This window comes from Camellia sinensis, chromosome 10, assembly GCF_055761805.1.
Source record: "Camellia sinensis isolate YWXY chromosome 10, ASM5576180v1, whole genome shotgun sequence".
In the NCBI taxonomy this organism is placed as follows: domain Eukaryota; kingdom Viridiplantae; phylum Streptophyta; class Magnoliopsida; order Ericales; family Theaceae; genus Camellia; species Camellia sinensis.
Window position 1 is genome coordinate 94,731,153 of NC_138970.1, and position 18,664 is coordinate 94,749,816.

An 18,664-nucleotide genomic window follows, 5' to 3' on the forward strand; every position below is an offset into this window, starting at 1 on the left:
CAACTGTGGGATTTTCTAAGTGTCAAGTTTAATTTCTAGAACACGGAAAGTGATATTCTGTTGTATTTTTCAAAAATAGTAATTGTTACCGATGTTGTTGGTACTGCTAATGTTGGTGGGGATTTAAACCCCGGGGCAACTGGCTTGCCAACCCCAATTTTGACAAAAAAAGAGGTCCGCCAAAGCCAACAAAAAAACCTAGAAAAAAAGAAAACTCAACAAGATTACAAACTACAAGCCACACACTGCTCTCCAATCCCTAGAAATAAAAATAACGAAATCCCCTTAAAAGGTTCAGAAACCAAAACAAAAAAAAGAGGGAACATAACAAACTATCCCATAAAGAATCAGTGCCCCTCAAATTTGTCCCCCCAAACCCCTGCGTTGTGCTACAACCAAGAAACTTATAGAAGTAAAAAGAAGACACCATACCAAGCTTGAAATTTCAATAAGGGTTCATAAAGATCTGGTTCTGTGGCTTTAGAGGTTAGAAGTGCAAGAAAATTATAAAGAAGAAGAAGAAGAACAATCTAGGAATCACTCCTAGAGGCCTTGGACATCACACCTGCAATTGATTACACCACACAATCTCAAAAGAAGAATATTTACTGAAAATAATTCTCTCAAAACTAAGTATTACATGACTTCATATAGACTAGGGAAACTTCTTTCACCAACAAGGATTACAATTTCCAAAAAGAAAACTAATCAAATTTGGAAATCTCTTTCACCAACAAGGATTACAATTTCCAAAAAGAAAACTAATTAAATTTTTGACTTCTAAAAACTGTCTAAGATCAAGTAAAACTCTTCAATAAATGCATAACTTTGCTCCATACCATGACCCATGACGAACTCCTACAGCCCTTGTCCAGAAAATCTAAAATTACCACAATACCCCTAACCTTAAAAACTGACTGAGACATAGATATAGATTATAGATAATGTAAAAATAAGCATAAAACAGGACCTAATAAGGCTAAAACATAATCACCGTAAGTCCCAAGTGCGTTTAGCTTGAAATCAAGCAATTTTAAAACTTTATTGCTTCTTTAGTTATACTCTATCTTGGTCTTCTTATAGTTTGCATCAGTTTGTTTACTCAATATAAGGGGAAAAGAGGATGTGAATTGTATATGACATAGAACTGAAACTTTGGGCTACATGCGCAAGGGACTAAAATCCATCAGCACGATACTTTTAGCTATTGCTAAAACAATGGTCAATCCTGGCTGAACTTTTGTCCCCTCTTTTCAAAAAGGAAAATCCTGTTTCTTGAAGAACCCAATGAACAACTATTTAACACATAGGACATAGGGCAATGAGTGATGATAAAGATCTAAGTACTTAAATCTTCTGTTGCCTTTTGTATAAGATAGCCTTGCCCCACCAAGCAAATTTTTTTTTCCTTCTTTCTTATTCTTCCCTAGAGGCGAGGGACAAATCATACTCATACCAATGATCATCATAGTTGTTCTCAAAATAATAAATAAATAAAAGGAAGACAGAACAACTGGAGCATAAGCCAACAACTATTTGCAGTTTATTTCGGCCTTCTTGCACTTCCCTCGAACACATAACAAGTATAGGTGTATTTAAGTTATTGAATGTATTCTATCATTTCTTGTGGTTCTTACTGTACTTCTGCGAAAATGCTGTAAAAGGTGAAACGAAAATAGGAAAAGAGGTCAATCCATTGCTACACAAAACATTATGGAGTAGCCAATTCTGGCTCAAAGGTCATCATTTCAACATCAAGGACAGAATTGACACGCATCATCTGATGAAAACCATTCAATAGATGATTTACACAAAAGATCAGCATGCTTAAACAGTTCTACCCATTTTATGCCTACCAAATTCTATCATTAATGTAATACTTTTATGGATTTAGAGGACAAAGAGTCAACTGGTTACATTTCTTCTGGTCTATTGATTGAGACTTTATTAAATGATGGTTGTAATTTATATTTCATGGGCCTGACAACATTAAAAGACTTGAATAATTGCTAGTGAAGAGCTTGGCTCAACACAAAAGAAAAAAGAAAATTTTAAAAGAATTTCAGGGGGATCGGTTACAGCCCTCAGGAACCTCATTCCTCCAATTTCCCTCCCCTTTGTAATCTGCCACTTTCCTCTGATAGATGATAGGATCTTGTCAACGCAGCACTGATCTAGACAAGAAAGATAAGCAAATCTACAACCATCTACAACAAATTTGATAAGCGGACATACACAAAAATATGTGTGCATGCATCCATACATCCATTCAATGTCAACATGTCTGTGAATGTGTGAATGTGTGTGTGTGTGTGTATGAGAGAGAGAGAGAGAGAGAGAGAGAGAGAGTAAATTCTGCACACCAATTGTTCACATAGGAATTCTAAGGTTTAGCCAAAAAGAGCACAGAAGAATACCCTTTCTGATCAAATTCAGTTCTAGAAAATTCCATCCATTGAGCAGTACAAGGGGAAAAAAAGGAGGAAGTGCTTCGTGTAAATTATTATGAAGATATACCTTATCAACTTTGTTTCCAACAAGCATCTTGATGCAATCTTGATTAGTTGAGTAGAGCTCAATTTCCTTCCCCCATACCTCAGAAAGATTAGTAAACGTATCTCAACGTGTCACATCATAAACTGTTGCAATTAAAAACGCCAAAAATGTTAAACTAAAGAAAATAGGGAGTTATGCTTAAGCTTAATGTTATTGAAATAAAAAACAAAGCCCATGCCAGTGTTATTAAAGGCGATAGGCGCACCAAGGTGCCAAGGTCTCTAGGGCCTAGGCTCAAGGCGCAAGGCGAGGTGCACGCTTCACCGAAGTGAGGCGCACCTTGTATGGAAAAAAAAAATTTAATATAAATAAATTATTTAGGGTTCAACATAAACACAATGAAATATTAAACACTTAGTATTTTTCGAAAATTAGGAATTAAAATTAATTCTTCTTCTATCATTGATTTGAGGTTAAATGCCCAATGTATTGGCATCTGTAATAAGAGTAGGAATCTTGTGACCATATTAAATCAATGGTTAGGCTTTAAACAAAATTAATTAAAGCAACAATAAAAAAAGCCCTCAAGATGGAAGCCTTGGGCTTTATTGTGCCTTGGACCAGTCAAGCACCTTATCGAAGTCACTTGGCCTGGAACACTACAAGGCGCAAACCTTGGGCCTGGATGGGACTTGGGCCTAGGAGCACGCCTTGGTGGGCCTTATCGAAGTCGCCTGGCTTGGAACACTACAAGGCGCAAACCTTGGGCCTGGATGGGACTTGGGCCTAGGCGCACCTTTAATAACACTGGCCCATGCTAAGCATATCAGAGGTTTCTTGCAACTGACTATCTCTTAATCATATTTACCCAAAGATGTCCACATGTCAGCAAAATAGGTTCAAATTCACATAGTGATATTTTCTAGCAAATATCAAAAGTACTTGACATAAAACACTAAGATACCCAATTAAGGGACATGTAATCTTGACAGGAAGGTGGTTTAAGCCCATTATTAGCATGCATTACACTCTTAAAACCACTACTGTCTACAACAATGAGAATACACAGATTGCAATAAAAAAGGTCCAGCTAATGCCTGAACTTACTTGCTCAACTTCTCTATGTTACAATAAAATATACCAACTACAACTAAAACATATCATTTAGTTCCTTTACATTTTTTTTGTTTTTATGCATTGCCAACAGAGTTTCATGCCCGTTTCTAACCCATAACCGAAACAAGGTTCCTCGTTAAGTAAGGACGAATAAATATACACCAAACAACAACCAAAAAAATGCTTTAAAAAAATCTTCACAAAGGAAATTTAACAAGAAAAAGAGGATATGAAATGTCATCCAAAATGGTTCATAAAAGTAACCACTACATCGTAGTGATTAGTCTAACCACTCTGGAAAGTCTCATTTTGGCAAATGCTTTTAAGTTTAACTGAGTATCTGATAGAAGCCTGGTTTTGACATGCAGTTCATCACTTTGTTAGCAGAGAAAAGCAATCCAATTTCATTTACTTTGTCATAAACAACTTAAATCTCCATACCATAAATCCCTACACTTCTCTACATCTTTGTATATGAAATTAAATATTCTTCAAATTTTACAATTAGATGTGCTACTTACAAAAGTGGAATTCATAGCTTTTCAACAAGGCTTTAATCCACAATTTCCCCTCAACTGGTCTAAAAAGGCAGTGGATGTTCTTCAAGAAAATAATAATAAAATAAAATAAAATTACCCATAATGATCCCTTGTGCTCCTCGGTAGTATGAGCTTGTCAATGTTCTGAATCTCTCCTGACCAGCTGCATGACACAACATTCAGCAACCAATGTTAATTGGAATCATTCAGATTGACATTCCAGACCAATAAGTTTCTTATTAGCAATGAAACTGCAATATGTGGTCTAGTTAAGATTTTGTCATATGAGCAACGAGACTAAATTTCTTTCATCATTTAGCCAAACCCTGTAATCGGATCAACATGCTTAGGTATGCACTTATAAAGAATGGTTCAATAAAAAATAAACAATTCTTTTATCCTTTTTGTAACCATCTACTACATCACCAAACAAAGCTTTTGGGCTCACAGAATAGTTAATCATGCATTTGAAAATTTCAGTCATTCAACAAGTGGAAAACTTAAAGTGAAACCATGTCCTACAACGATCCTATTTTATCTACTGCAACAAACCAATTTGTCTGTTTCAATTCTTATGCCTAAATTTCTAAGGTAAAAGATATATGCACACTCTAACTAGAATTTAAGAAGCAAAAGATGATGAGAGTTACAGATTTCCTATATATTTGCATGACAAAAGATAATGTGAATTTTACAGAGATTATGTGACTGTATGATGCAGACCCTGTTTTCATGTGACACTTTGGTGAAGTTATGGAAATTGTGTTTGACATGTCTAGCACCCAACAAGTAAATCTGATAAATTTAGCTTACTAGCTAATGTATGTAAATCCCATGTTATGTTACTTATATGAATGGGTGCTTCAAATCAAGCGAAAAATCTGTTTCACTCAATGTTGTAGGGAAAAACATCATTCAACCCTAGAAATTAAAAGAACAACATCAAGAAATATTATCATATAGTAAAGTCCTTGTGTTGTTGGATTTGTGAACTAGATAAATCCAATGCTTAGACACTATTGAGAAGGGATATGATGGCACCGAATTGCACGTAAACTTTTCACATCAAGCCAACTCAACTTCATCCAAATCAAGTCCTAAAAAATTAGACGCTTCGCCAAATACCATTGTGGAGAGACTTGGGTTCTTTTCCCTCGAATAGAACCTCACCAAAATTCATCATTAATTCATAATTTGATTTCAATAACACCAACATCCATGTTGATTCTGAGTAAGTTGCTGGGCTCCTACGCAGCAATAGAAAGACAATGCATGAAATATCTTTGAAGCCTTTCATTTGCATCTGTTCTCATGTCTCTTTTTAATCCTTACAAATAATTAATATTTTTGGTTTACATAGTAACCAATGCTTAACTTGAACCTGAAGTACATTAAGGATATACATCTTGATATGACAATTTTTTAAAATTCATTCAGGACACAAACACAGAGAAGTCACAATATACTCTATATATATACATGAAAATAATAGCGATTATATTTTTACACTTGTTAAAATATTATTACTTCAAAATAGTTAGAAATCATTTTCCAGATTGTTTATTGTAGAAAAGAAGCCTAAACAGAAAATTCTCACATTATTTTAAGAAGTTCTACTCCTAAACAAATTGAAGGTTCTAGACTTTAGGATTCCTAAAATTATAAAATCTAAAGGAGAAGGGATCAATAGGTATAAATTCACATTGTTTTGTCAACAATTATTCTGTTCAAACTAGCACATGTGAGCTGCCCAAGTATTGGAAGTGTGTCTGGTTCCAAAAAAAATAATAGGACACATTTGAAAAAGGAGTTTTGATGTCCATCATGGACATGACATGGCACCCTCTTAGAAGTGCTTCATAGGGAAAGTATTACACTTATTATTGTTATTCTTTTATATTGGTGACCGAAAAAAAAAAATTGTATTAATAGAAGAAGAAAAATTACAAAAAAAAAAAAAAAAAAGGGTACTAAGGGGTACAGAAGTCCACCAAAAGAAAAGACAAATATATAAGGCGCTAATCTTATTAATCTGAAGAAAATTTAAATAAATAAAAGGGGATTCCCCTACAACAACATACAAAATAAAGATAGTAGTATGGCAAGTAATAATACGAGCAATAAATGTCAAACAAAGGTAGAATTGAGAAAAGTATAATTAACCATCACTGATCTTAGAAACGAAACATTAGCATCATTATCTTAATGAGTGACAACTAATTAAGGAAGCCCTAGAGTTGCAAAATTTGTTTTTAGTGAACACGCTAGGCCATATTTAAATTCATTAGTTGAAAGAAAAGAAATGGAAATGCACAAAGAATTCATATGGAATCAACAAATATGATAATTCACTATAACCTTACACAGTTAACGTCCCTTTAGGTATCTCTTGCCAAGCCGATCCCAATGGGACCCGAGTTACCTCATATCTGGACAGACAAGAACTAATCCCTGGAGGCCCTAAAATTAACGGGCAAACCTTCAATGGCCCCTTGGGAGACTCAAACCCAAGACACTAGATTTTATTCCCAGGTCTTTATCGTTATCTCATCTAATTTATCTATTGCTCTGTACAATAATGGTTAGTCGAACATAATTGTAAATGAATCTAAAATTTGATGGATTCATATGTTTTCTCAATCAAATTTCACCAAATCCTCTTTCTGGAAATTTTTATAATTTTTTAAAATGACATTTTAGATAACAAATAGGAATTATGAATCAGCCCAACCAACCCCCTTGTGATCTACAAGTTATGGCTAACAAATTATTACTTTGATCAAGGCCTCAACATAGCGTAGGTACCACATTGTTAAATATCAACAAAACAAAATGTTTAGTGATAGCATAACCTATAGAAAAAAGAAAAACAAAAAGAAAAAAGAATAGAAAACTTTTACAGACAACTAAAAAAATTAGGCAACAATAAGAACAAAGAATAGAAAAAAGCACAAAAGGAAGCTTCAATTTTTTACCCTCAACAACGACATATTTGACCTTGAAATCAACACCTATGTGCAAAGAAGAGATGAAAATTGGATGGTGAAAAATAGTAAACTAACAGATTCAAATAATGATTTTTATAAACAAGAAGTAGCTACTATGTATGGGAGACTCTAAATGCTTACATATGGATCCATACGAAATAAATAAACAAAATGAATGAAACTCTTGTATTTCAAAAACATTGGGTGTGTTAGCAACAAATAATAATATATGCCCTTTGTGACAATTAAAATTGTTTATCGATCAAAACAAATATTTGGTTAAGGACAATAACTATTTTGGTTTCAAATTCAAAAACACATGTTTTTCTAGTTCTAATCCAACCCGAACTGACTACTTCAGAGTATTACCATTTTATTTCTCAAAAAGAAAGCATCAAATAAATAACTAATAAAGAGGAAAAAGAATAAAAAATGGCAACTTGGTTGCACAAAATTTTGACCATTCTCTCCTTGGTAGTTTATTTATCTGTTGCTTTGAAGAAATAAAATGGTAATTCTTTCAGTAGTAGTTGCAGTAGGTGTGGGAACGTTAACACTTTGTGAAGCCGAGATGACATGACACAAATGAGTTCAGATCCTCTCCTTGGTCTCTCTCATTACCTCCCTACTTGTAACAGTAGAAATATATTTTAAGATGATTCAACGATTCAGATCTGGCTATTTCAAAAAAAAAAAAATTAAAACAAACTAAAATAGTCAGATCTGGATCGTTGGATCATCTTGGGATGCATCTCTATCGTTGCAAGTAGAGAGGCAAGGAGAGAGACAAAGAAGAGAATCTCAACTCAACACAAACATGATCAACATGATATGATTCGCACACTTAAATTGAAGGTTAAATCAAACTTGAAAATTGTGTTTTTGAATATACAAAATATGGTTATTCAGTAGGCCCAGTTGGGTTGTGGTTTTAGTTTTCTCACATTTCTAATATGTTGATTTCTTTTCTTCTTTTCCCATACATTTTCTTAGAAGCCAAACATTTCATAATAGAATTAGGTTCTTTGATAATTATAATTTATAATTCCAATTTTTCTTTGTATTTTTTTAAAAATATTTTAAAATTATATATAATTATGATTTCTTTTGAACTTTCCTTTTCAATCTCAAATTAATTATAACTTGAATTATATATAATTTATTTTTAACTCCTCATCTACAAAAACTAACAAGGATCATGAATTCTTTTTTGAACATTGTAAAAAATAAATAAAGAAATATATTATCAATAATAATAATAACAAAATATATTTTTATTTATTATGTGAGACATTAATAGACATTAATAATAACACTTATTACAATAATACATTAGATGATAAGTAACATGTGATCACAACAATTTTTTATAGTTATACAAAAGTACCCAAAATGACATATAAAAAAACAATATATGATCTATATTCAATTTTTATATAGTAAAATTCACACTTAATCTCAACCATACATTAGCTTTCTAAATCAATTCATCACCCAAAATATCTACTATTCTTTTAAGTAATATTCACATTTTCAAAACCCACCCAAACAATACTTTGAGTGAGTTCATCATCATCCTTCTTGTTGTCATGCTCACCACCTCTACTAACCACTATGCAACTCTGATCTAATTTTTTATCTTTACAAATTTAAAAAAACAATGTTGGGGAAATAAAAAGATATTGTTAGAGTTTTAAAGAGTTAAAAAATAAAAAATGAAAAAAATGTGTGGTTTTAGTTTTTCTTATTCCATATATGGGTGACAATTTTTTTTTTTTAAATCCATAAATTATGGAACAATGTTTATTATTTAAAATTTTATTTATTGATGGGCAAGTCAATTAAATGTTTTTAATTTTTTACAAATAAAAAAAATTGAAAATTTTGTTTAAGAAATTACAAAAAATACCCAAATCGTAAAGAACAATATAAGATGCCCTATTCTATAAAAAAAAAAAAAAAAAAAAAAAACTCATAACTGTATTATCAATTTACATATTTCAAAAGTAATAATAATAAAAATATAAAAAATACACAAACATCTACCCAAAAAAATAAAAATAAAACTTCTAATTAATTCCCAAAACAAAGATACTTAAACATATATATTTATATATATATTATCAATTTAGTTGGAAAAAAAATACATTGGAAAAAAAAGTTATACAGAGAAAAAAAAAATCTCAGACGAAAATAGAAATTTACAAAAAAGAAAAAGAAAAATCACAAACAAACAAACTTGAAATAAGTTTGGACAATTGACAAAGAGAGACTAATCTTTGCATCATTACATCTGGAGAGAAGTTGGTCGGGCTAAAAAAAATGATCAAATATTAGGTATTCTAAAGAGAGAATTGTATTAAATTTTTAATTTGATTGAGTTTTTAAGTTTTAAGATTTATATTATTTTCGAAAAAGGTGAGGATGGCTTACCATATTATTTTGAATTTTGAATTCAAAATCATAGATAATTAGTGCCTTTATTATTTTTTTATTTGAATTGTTTTGATCAATATTATTTCTGAAAAAAGTGAAGGTGTCTCATCATATTGTTTTGAATTTTAAATTCAAAATCATAGATAATTAGAGTTTTTTTTTTTTTTTTTTGGTTTTTTGATTTAAGGAACTAGCCAATAGATTTTTTTTTTATTTCTTTAAAAATTAAGAAATTAACTAAATTAGTTTGGGAGTTTGGAAATCCCACAATCAATGTCCTTAGAGTAATGTTAGAAATCTCCAAAATTGTTGGAAAACTCAAAAATTCAACCGAAAGTTCTACTAAATGTCTTATATAGGTGTGGGACCCACATCCATGCGAGACATTTGGTAAAAATCTTAGAGTCTCTAGTATTTTTGTCTTCAAGTAATGTTAAAAATTCCAAAAATTCTACCAAAAGTTTTATCAAATGTCTCACATGGGTGTGGGACCCACACAATGTGGGTCCCACACCCATGTGAGAGATTTGGTAAAATTTTTGGGATCTCTAGTATTTTTTATTTCAAGTAATGTTAGAAACCTCAAAAATTCTACCAAAAGTTCTACCAAATGTCTCACACCCACACAAAGTGAGTCCTATATGGGTTCCACACTCATGTGAGACATTTGGTAGAATTTTTGAGATTTCTAGGGTCTCTAGTATTTTTGTGGGTCCCACACCCATGTGAGATATTTGGTAAAATTTTTTGGGTCTCTAGTATTTTTGTTTTCGAGTAATGTTAGAAACCCAAAAATTTTACCAAATATTTCACATCGGCAATGTGGGTCCCAGTGAAATATTTGGTAAAATTTTTGGGGTCTTTAGAATTTTTATTTTCAAGTACTGTTAGAAATCTCAAAAATTCTACCAAAAGTTCTACAAAATGTTTCACATGGGTGTGGCACCTATACAGTGTGAGTCCCATGTGAGTGTCACATCCATGTAAGACATTTGGTAAAATTTTTGAGGTCTCTAGTATTTTTGTTTTTGAGTAATGTTAGAAACTCTAAAAATTCTACAAAAAGTTCTACCAAGTAATGTTTTGGGAATATGGTAAAAAGTTGATTTTTTTGACTTTTTAAATTTTTTTCACTGTTTAATGTGAGAGGTGATGTGACCCAAAATTGGTAAAAAACTAACTTTTAGCTTTTTTGGTCCCTTCCCAAAGCACCCCCAAATGTCTCACATGGATATAAGATCCCCACAATGTGAATCTCATGTGAGTCTCGCACTCATGTAAAATATTTGGTAAAATTATTGCTAAATTTTTAAAAATGTCTAATACTTTTGTTTTGGGTCTCTATACTCGAATGGTTAAATTGGGTCCGTTTAGGAAGAAGATTTGTGGCTAAAATAGCCACAAAAGACAAAATAGGCTATTTTAGTCATAACAAACAAAACATCATATCCAACCCATAATCATTACACTCTTCTCTCACAAAAAAAGTTTAAAAAGCCAAAAAGGCCTTCCCAAACCAAGCTTTTTAAGCCAGGCTAAAATAGTCAAAAAAATCAAAAAGTCAAAAAGGCAACCCACTTCCCAAACCAACCCTATATAGTGGTATTATGAAAAGTTGGTAAAAAGTTAATTTTTTTACTTTTGTAGTCTATTTCATTTTCATTTGTATTTTTTTTTCATAAAAAAAATACCCAAATCGTAAAGAACAATACAAGATGCTCTATTCTAAAAAAAAAAAAAAAAACTCATAATTGTATTATCAATTTACATATTTCAAAAATAATAATAATAACAATATAAAAAATACACAAACATCTACCCAAAAAATAAAAATAAAACTTCTAATTAATTCCCAAAACAAAGATACTTAAACATATATATTTATATATATATTATCAATTTAGTTGGAAAAAAAATACATTGGAAAAAAAAGTTGAACAGAGAAAAAAAAATACTTAGGCGAAAATAGAAATTTACAAAAAAAAAAAAATAATAATAATCACAAACAAACAAACTTGAAATAAGTTTGGACAATTGACAAAGAGAGACTAACCTTTGCATCATTACATTTGGAGAGGAGTTGGTCGGGCTAAAAAAAATGATCAAATATTAGGTATTCTAAAGAGAGAATTGTATTAAATTTTTAATTTGATTGAGTTTTTAAGTTCTAAGATTTATATTATTTTCGAAAAAGGTGAGGATGGCTTACCATATTATTTTGAATTTTGAATTCAAAATCATAGATAATTAGTGCCTTTATTATTTTTTTATTTGAATTGTTTTGATCAATATTATTTCTGAAAAGAGTCAAGGTGTCTCATCATATTGTTTTGAATTTTAAAATTCAAAATCATAGATAATTAGAGTTTTTTCTTTTTTTGGTTTTTTGATTTAAGGAACTAGCCAATAGATTTTTTTTTTATTTCTTTAAAAATTAAGAAATTAACTAAATTGGTTTGGGAGTTTGGAAATCCCACAATCAATGTCCATGGAGTAATGTTAGAAATCCCCAAAATTGTTAGAAATCCCAAAAATTCAACCAAAAGTTCTACCAAACGTCTCATATGGGTGTGAGACTCACACCCATGTGAGACATTTGGTAAAAATTTTAGCGTCTTTAGTATTTTTGTCTTCAAGTAATGTTAGAAATCTCAAAAATTCTACCAAAAGTTCTATCCAATGTCTCACATGGGTGTGGGACCCACATCCATGTGAGACATTTGGTAAAAATTTTAGCGTTTTTAGTATTTTTGTCTTCAAGTAATGTTAGAAATCTAAAAAATTCTACCAAAAGTTCTATCCAATGTCTCACATGGGTGTGTGACCCACACAATGTGGGTCCCACACAATGTGGGTCCCACACTCATGTGAGAGATTTGGTAAAATTTTTGAAATCTCTAGCATTTTTTATTTCAAGTAATGTTAGAAACTCCAAAAATTCTACCAAAAGTTCTACCAAATGTCTCACACCCACACAATGTGAGTCCTATGTGGGCTCCACACCCATGTGAGACATTTGGTAGAATTTTTGAGATTTCTAGGGTCTCTAGTATTTTTGTGGGTTCTACACCTATGTGAGATATTTGGTAAAATTTTTTGGGTCTCTAGGATTTTTGTTTTCGAGTAATGTTAGAAACCCAAAAATTCTACCAAATATCTCACATGGGTATGAGACCCACACAATGTGGGTCCCAGTAAGACATTTGGTAAAATTTTTGAGGTCTTTAGAATTTTTATTTTCGAGTACGGTTAGAAATCCCAAAAAATGCACTAAAAGTTCTACAAAATGTTTCACGTGGTTGTGGCACTTATATAATGTGAGTCCCATGTGAGACATTTGGTAAAAATTTTGGAATCTTTAGTATTTTTGTTTTTGAGTAATGTTAGAAACTCTAAAAATTCTACAAAAAGTTCTACCGGGTAGTGTCTTGGGAATATGGTAAAAAATTAGTTTTTTTGACTTTTAAACTTTTTTCACTGTTTAATGTGAAAGGTGATGCGACCCAAAATTGATAAAAAACTAACTTTTAGCTTTTTTGGTCTCTTCCCAAAACACCCCCAAATGTCTCACATGGATATGAGACCCCCACAATGTGAATCTCATGTGAGTCTCACACTCATGTAAAATATTTAGTAAAATTATTGCTAAATTTTTTAAAATCTCTAATACTTTTGTTTTGGGGTCTCTATACTCAAATAGTTAAATTTCTTATATAGTGTCATTTTGGGAACATGGTAAAAAATCACGTTTTTGGACAAAATATCAAAAAACGTGGCTGCCAAAAACGCTAGAAAAGCCATTTGGCAAGTGCCAAAAATGCAGCCATAAAATTACAAATTATGGCCTATAAAAAAAATAAAAAAATAAATCTCTTATGTTGGGTAAAGGTATTTTGGTCATTTTAATTTGATTTGACACCATAAATAAATATTAAATTAAAAAGTAAAAAGTCAATTTTTTACCAACTTCCCAAATCACTTTCAAAAAAGTCAAAAAACTTGATAAAAAGCCAAAACCAACTTTTTACCAACTTTCCAAAACAACCCATAGTAATGTTTTGAAAAGTTGATAAAAAATTAATTTTTTTGACTTTTGTAATTTATTTTATCTTTTTATAAATAAAAATTATGAAAGATGATATAACCCAAAATAAATAAAAATTTAAAAACTGATTTTTGATTTGATTGCGAAAACACCCCATAATATATAGATTATAATCTTGGCATCCATCCTCACAAAAACAATATAACCAATCTTCATTACTAACCATGGAAGTTAGTTTGCCATACGTATCTCTCTCTCTTTTCTTTCTTATTATTGCTTTCAAGTTCTTATCAAAAGCAAGAACGCAGAAGAATCTCCCTCCAAGCCCACCGGCTCTTCCGGTCATCGGTCACCTCCACCTCCTGAAACCACGTCTCCACCGAACTCTCCACGGACTCTCCCAAAACCTCGGGCCGATCTTCACCCTCCGGTTCGGTTCACGCCTCGTGGTGGTGGTGTCATCGCCGTCCGCAGTGGAGGAATGCTTCACCAAGAACGACGTCGTCTTAGCCAACCGCCCTCGTTTCACCACGGGCAAGTACTTCGGCTACAATTACACCAGCATCGGCGCGTCCAATTACGGCGACCACTGGCGCAACCTCCGCCGCCTGATGGCGCTGGAAATCTTGTCCACCAGCCGCCTCAACAGCTTCTTATCGATTAGGCGAGACGAAATCAAGCATTTACTCCGCAGATTGTATCGAAACTCGTCTCGTGATTTCGCCAGAGTCGAATTGAAATCCAAGTTTTCTGAACTGACTTTTAACATCATCATGAGAATGATCGCCGGAAAGAGGTATTATGGAGACGACGACGAGGAGTTGTCGAACAACGAGGAGGCGAAGGAGTTCCGGGAGATCATGAGGCAGGCATTCGAGTATAGCGGTGCATCGTACCCAGGGGATTTCTTACCGGTTTTAAAGTGGATTGATTATCAGAGTTTTGAGAAGAATTTGGGGAGACTTCACAAGAAAATGGACGCTTTCCTGCAAGGTCTGATCGATGAGCACAGGCGTGACAAGAGTAAGAACACCATGATCGATCATTTGCTTTCCTTGCAAGAGTCACAGCCAGATTATTATACAGATGATATCATCAAAGGACTAATCGAGGTTTGTGGACTCTCCCTCTCTCTCTCTCTCTCTCTCCCTCTTGCCCATCATACAATACAATTTTTATGCTGCAATTCTGCAAATTAAAATCTATATCACATGATTTTTCATAATAAAAAATTTGTGTTCATAAATTTATTCATTTTCATTTTTATTTTCTTTTTGTTCCAATGAACCTTCCTCCAAATCTTTATTCAAACACAATTCGGTGGTGAACTACCGGACAAAAGAAAACGCTATCTTCCGCAAAGTGGCACATAAATGTTGCATCAGCAGCGACATAACCAACTTCTGATTAAATTAAGAAGAAAGTATTCATGACAAACTGAAATATTTTTTTAAATTATATAGCAATTAATATTCATAAATAATTAAAAAAAAAAAGAAATATGTTAGGGGATGGCTTTCATTGATTTTTTTTTTTTCATTTTTTAAGTAGATTCGCATGCATGTAGAGCTCATTGTATTAAAAATAATATATATATATATATATATATATATTTTTTGTAGATATGAAATATTTTACATACTCCTACAATAGTTATTGTGTATATAAACATAATAGGCTTAACAAATGATAAATTCAGCTCCTATTGTCTTGTAGTTTTGTGAGTAATGATATGTAAATAAAAAGAAAAAATATATACAGAAATTACATACAAAGAATTTAGTAGAATTGAGGTTGGACGCTTTAAAACAAAATATCTTTTATTAGAAAAATAGTACCGATTGTGTAAAAATACAATTTACTTTTTAAATTTAATTTAATAACTTTAATGTTCAGGTCATGATATTAGCGGGAACTGATACATCATCAGTGACAATTGAATGGGCAATGTCACTTCTAGTGAACCATCCAGAAGTGTTAAAGAAGGTAAGAGCTGAGATAAACACTCATGTGGGGCAAGATCGCTTGATTGATGAACACGATCTCCCAAAGCTACATTACCTTCAAGCTATTATCTCCGAGACCTTTCGATTGTTCCCAACAGTACCATTGTTGGTACCACATGTATCATCTGATGATTGCACTATAGGGGGGTTCAACATTCCACGTGGTACAATGTTATTGGTTAATGCATGGGCCATTCACCGCGACCCTAAGGTTTGGGATGATCCTACAAGCTTTAAGCCTGAGAGATTCGAAGGTAGAGAAGTGGAAGGACACAAGTTGATGCCATTTGGGATGGGAAGGAGGGCTTGCCCTGGGGCTGGTCTGGCACAACGTGTCGTGGGTTTAGCTTTGGGGTCATTAATTCAATGCTTCGAGTGGGAAAGGGTCACTAAGAAGGCAATCGATCTTATGGAAGGAAAAGGGGTTACAATGCCTAAAGCTGTGCCATTAGAAGCTATGTGCAAAGCACGTGACATAATCATGAATAACATTCTCTCTGAAGCCACAAATATTGTGTGAGCAGTTTTTGTGAAAAATCTATCGACATGTTCTCATATGTTAATAGTAGCTTAGTTGGTATAGTGTGCTATTTTTGTTTTTTTGTGTTGTTTGTGGTATGTATAAGAAGGGATGGAAGAAAAATTAAAAAAATCAATTAAACCGGTTGAACCAAACCAAATCGATTATAGTTGATCAGTTTTTTAATATAAATTGATCTGTGTGGTTTTCAAAATTATTTTTTTTCGATTTTCAATTTGGTACCAGTTTAGACACCTTATGCACCAAATTAAACTAAAACCAACCAAAATTTTCTCCTATTAAATATACAATGAAGTTGGTTGAGTACAAAATTTAGTTGATTCACTTAATTGTTTATTTTTTTTAAATATTTCAAGTTTGACAATAGAAATTAGCAAAGTGATAAGTTGTTAGTTTGTCACTCATATGTGTTTGAATCATGTTTTGCTACTACTATGCCTATACAACTAGAATTACCATGTTTGGCTTCTGAGCAAATGCAGGCAAAGAGAGAGAGAGAGAGAGATTAAAAAAAAAAAAAAAATCAAAAACTTATGAAACCTAAGGAAACTAAAATCAGGGTATGGTGAAACTAATTGTGAGATTCAAGTTATGATATTCTAAAACACCAAATTAACATAAAACAATAATATTACAAATTGTGTTGTCAATAATAAATATAGTGAAATATTGATCGATTACCAATGGTGGGAGAAAGATCTTCGATCATCAAAAACTTGAACAAATAATCAAACTCTGTCTGACTTCTTGTTGATTCCATCATTCTCTCTATATATAAATCAAATTCGCCTCTCTCACAAAACCCACAATCGACAATTCAATATCTGATCAATAATAATCAATCTACATTCAAATACATATATTCCTAGCAAAAAAATTTAATACATTTTGGTGAATGAATGTTATGGATGCATAAATATATTTGCGTATGGAAAGGAGAGACAGAAACCTGTATTACATCGTCGGCAAGAGCAATTGTGAGTTAACAAACTGATAGATTTACTACTGTTGATTGAAAAAAAAAAAAAAAATTACTAACGTTTTTAATTTTTTGTTTATATTTACAAAAATTTAAAAAACTCAAATAAAAACTTATTTGGTAAAATTTTTGATTTATAAATCAGTGGTCTCACTTTATAAATTTGACCAAAAAATATAAACTCAAAAAATGTGTTTCCGTTTTCAGTTTTCAATTTTTTTTTTTTACCACCCAACACTAGCCACCACCCGCCACCATTTTCCACCACCGTCTTCCGCCACCACCACCAACCCCCCACCACCACCTGCCACCACCACTCACCACCCACCTGTCACCACCACCTACCACCTGCCACCACCACACACGTACCACCTACCACCAGCCACCACCCACCTGCTACCCACTCGCCACCACCACCCACCTCTCGCCACCACCACCACCACCACCACCCACCTGCCATCCACCCACCACCGCCCACCACCCGCCACTACCATCCATCGCCCGCCACCACCACTCCCCACCTGCTTGCCACCACCCACCTGCCACCACCATCCACTACCCACCACCACCACCCACTCACCACCACCACCACCACCCGCCACCCACCCGCCACCTACCCGCCACCACCCACCACGGTCACCCACCCACCCATCCACCACCACTACCTTCCACCTACTCGTCACCACTTGCCATCCGCCACTCACCACTGCCACCGCCACCGCCACCACCGCCACCCACTCGCTACCACCCACCACCCGCCACCGTCACCCACCCACCCACCATCACCCCCCGCCACCTACTTGCCACCACCCACCATTACTCGCCATCCACCACCCATCTGCTACCACCACCCACCAGCCGCCACCACCATCGACTACCCGCCATCGTCACCCACCCACCCACCCACCACCACCACCGCCTGCCATCTGCCACCTACCTGCCACCACCACCCGCCGCTACCACCACCACCACTACCATCCACTCACCACCACCCGCTACCCACCACCCACCGTCACCACTTTTCACCACTGTCTTCCGCCGCCACTTGCCACCGCTTGCCATTTCTCACTATTTTTTATATTTTTTAACATTTTGTTAATTACCAAACGTGTTTGTAGTCTATGTTTTTCTAAAAATAAATAAAAACCAGTTTATAAAATTTTTATAAATATAAACTGAAAACGTAAACATTACCAAACAGACCCTAAAGGATTTTTGTTTTTATTTTATTTTCCCTTTTTATAGAATTTGTTATAATTTTTGTTTTTTTACCAAAATAATTTATAATAATAATCAGTGTTTGATTTCAGTTTTTTGAAAATTGAATTTTTTATTTTTGTATTTTTTATTTTGACGGAATATTTTTTAAATTTTATGTAATTTTTTACCTTTTTTAGATGTACCTTAGTTAGATGTATCTAAATAGTAAATTATTTTTGAAAAAATATTTTAAAAAGTTAATAAATACCCAAAAATATGAAAAATGTACTAAAATTTCTTTTTTTTTTTTGTATTTTTG

General features: G+C 33.2%; 1 protein-coding gene across 1 annotated transcript; it reads left to right on the forward strand.

Annotated features, from left to right (window-relative positions):
• The first annotated feature begins 13,803 nt into the window (after positions 1-13,803).
• Positions 13,804-16,249, forward strand: LOC114278477 (cytochrome P450 81Q32-like). The gene is made up of 2 exons (XM_028220514.2): positions 13,804-14,731; positions 15,516-16,249. The coding sequence occupies exons 1-2, from the start codon at positions 13,844-13,846 to the stop codon at positions 16,143-16,145; spliced, it is 1,518 nt and encodes a 505-aa protein (XP_028076315.2). The 5' UTR covers positions 13,804-13,843; the 3' UTR covers positions 16,146-16,249.
• Positions 16,250-18,664: the final 2,415 nt, after the last annotated feature.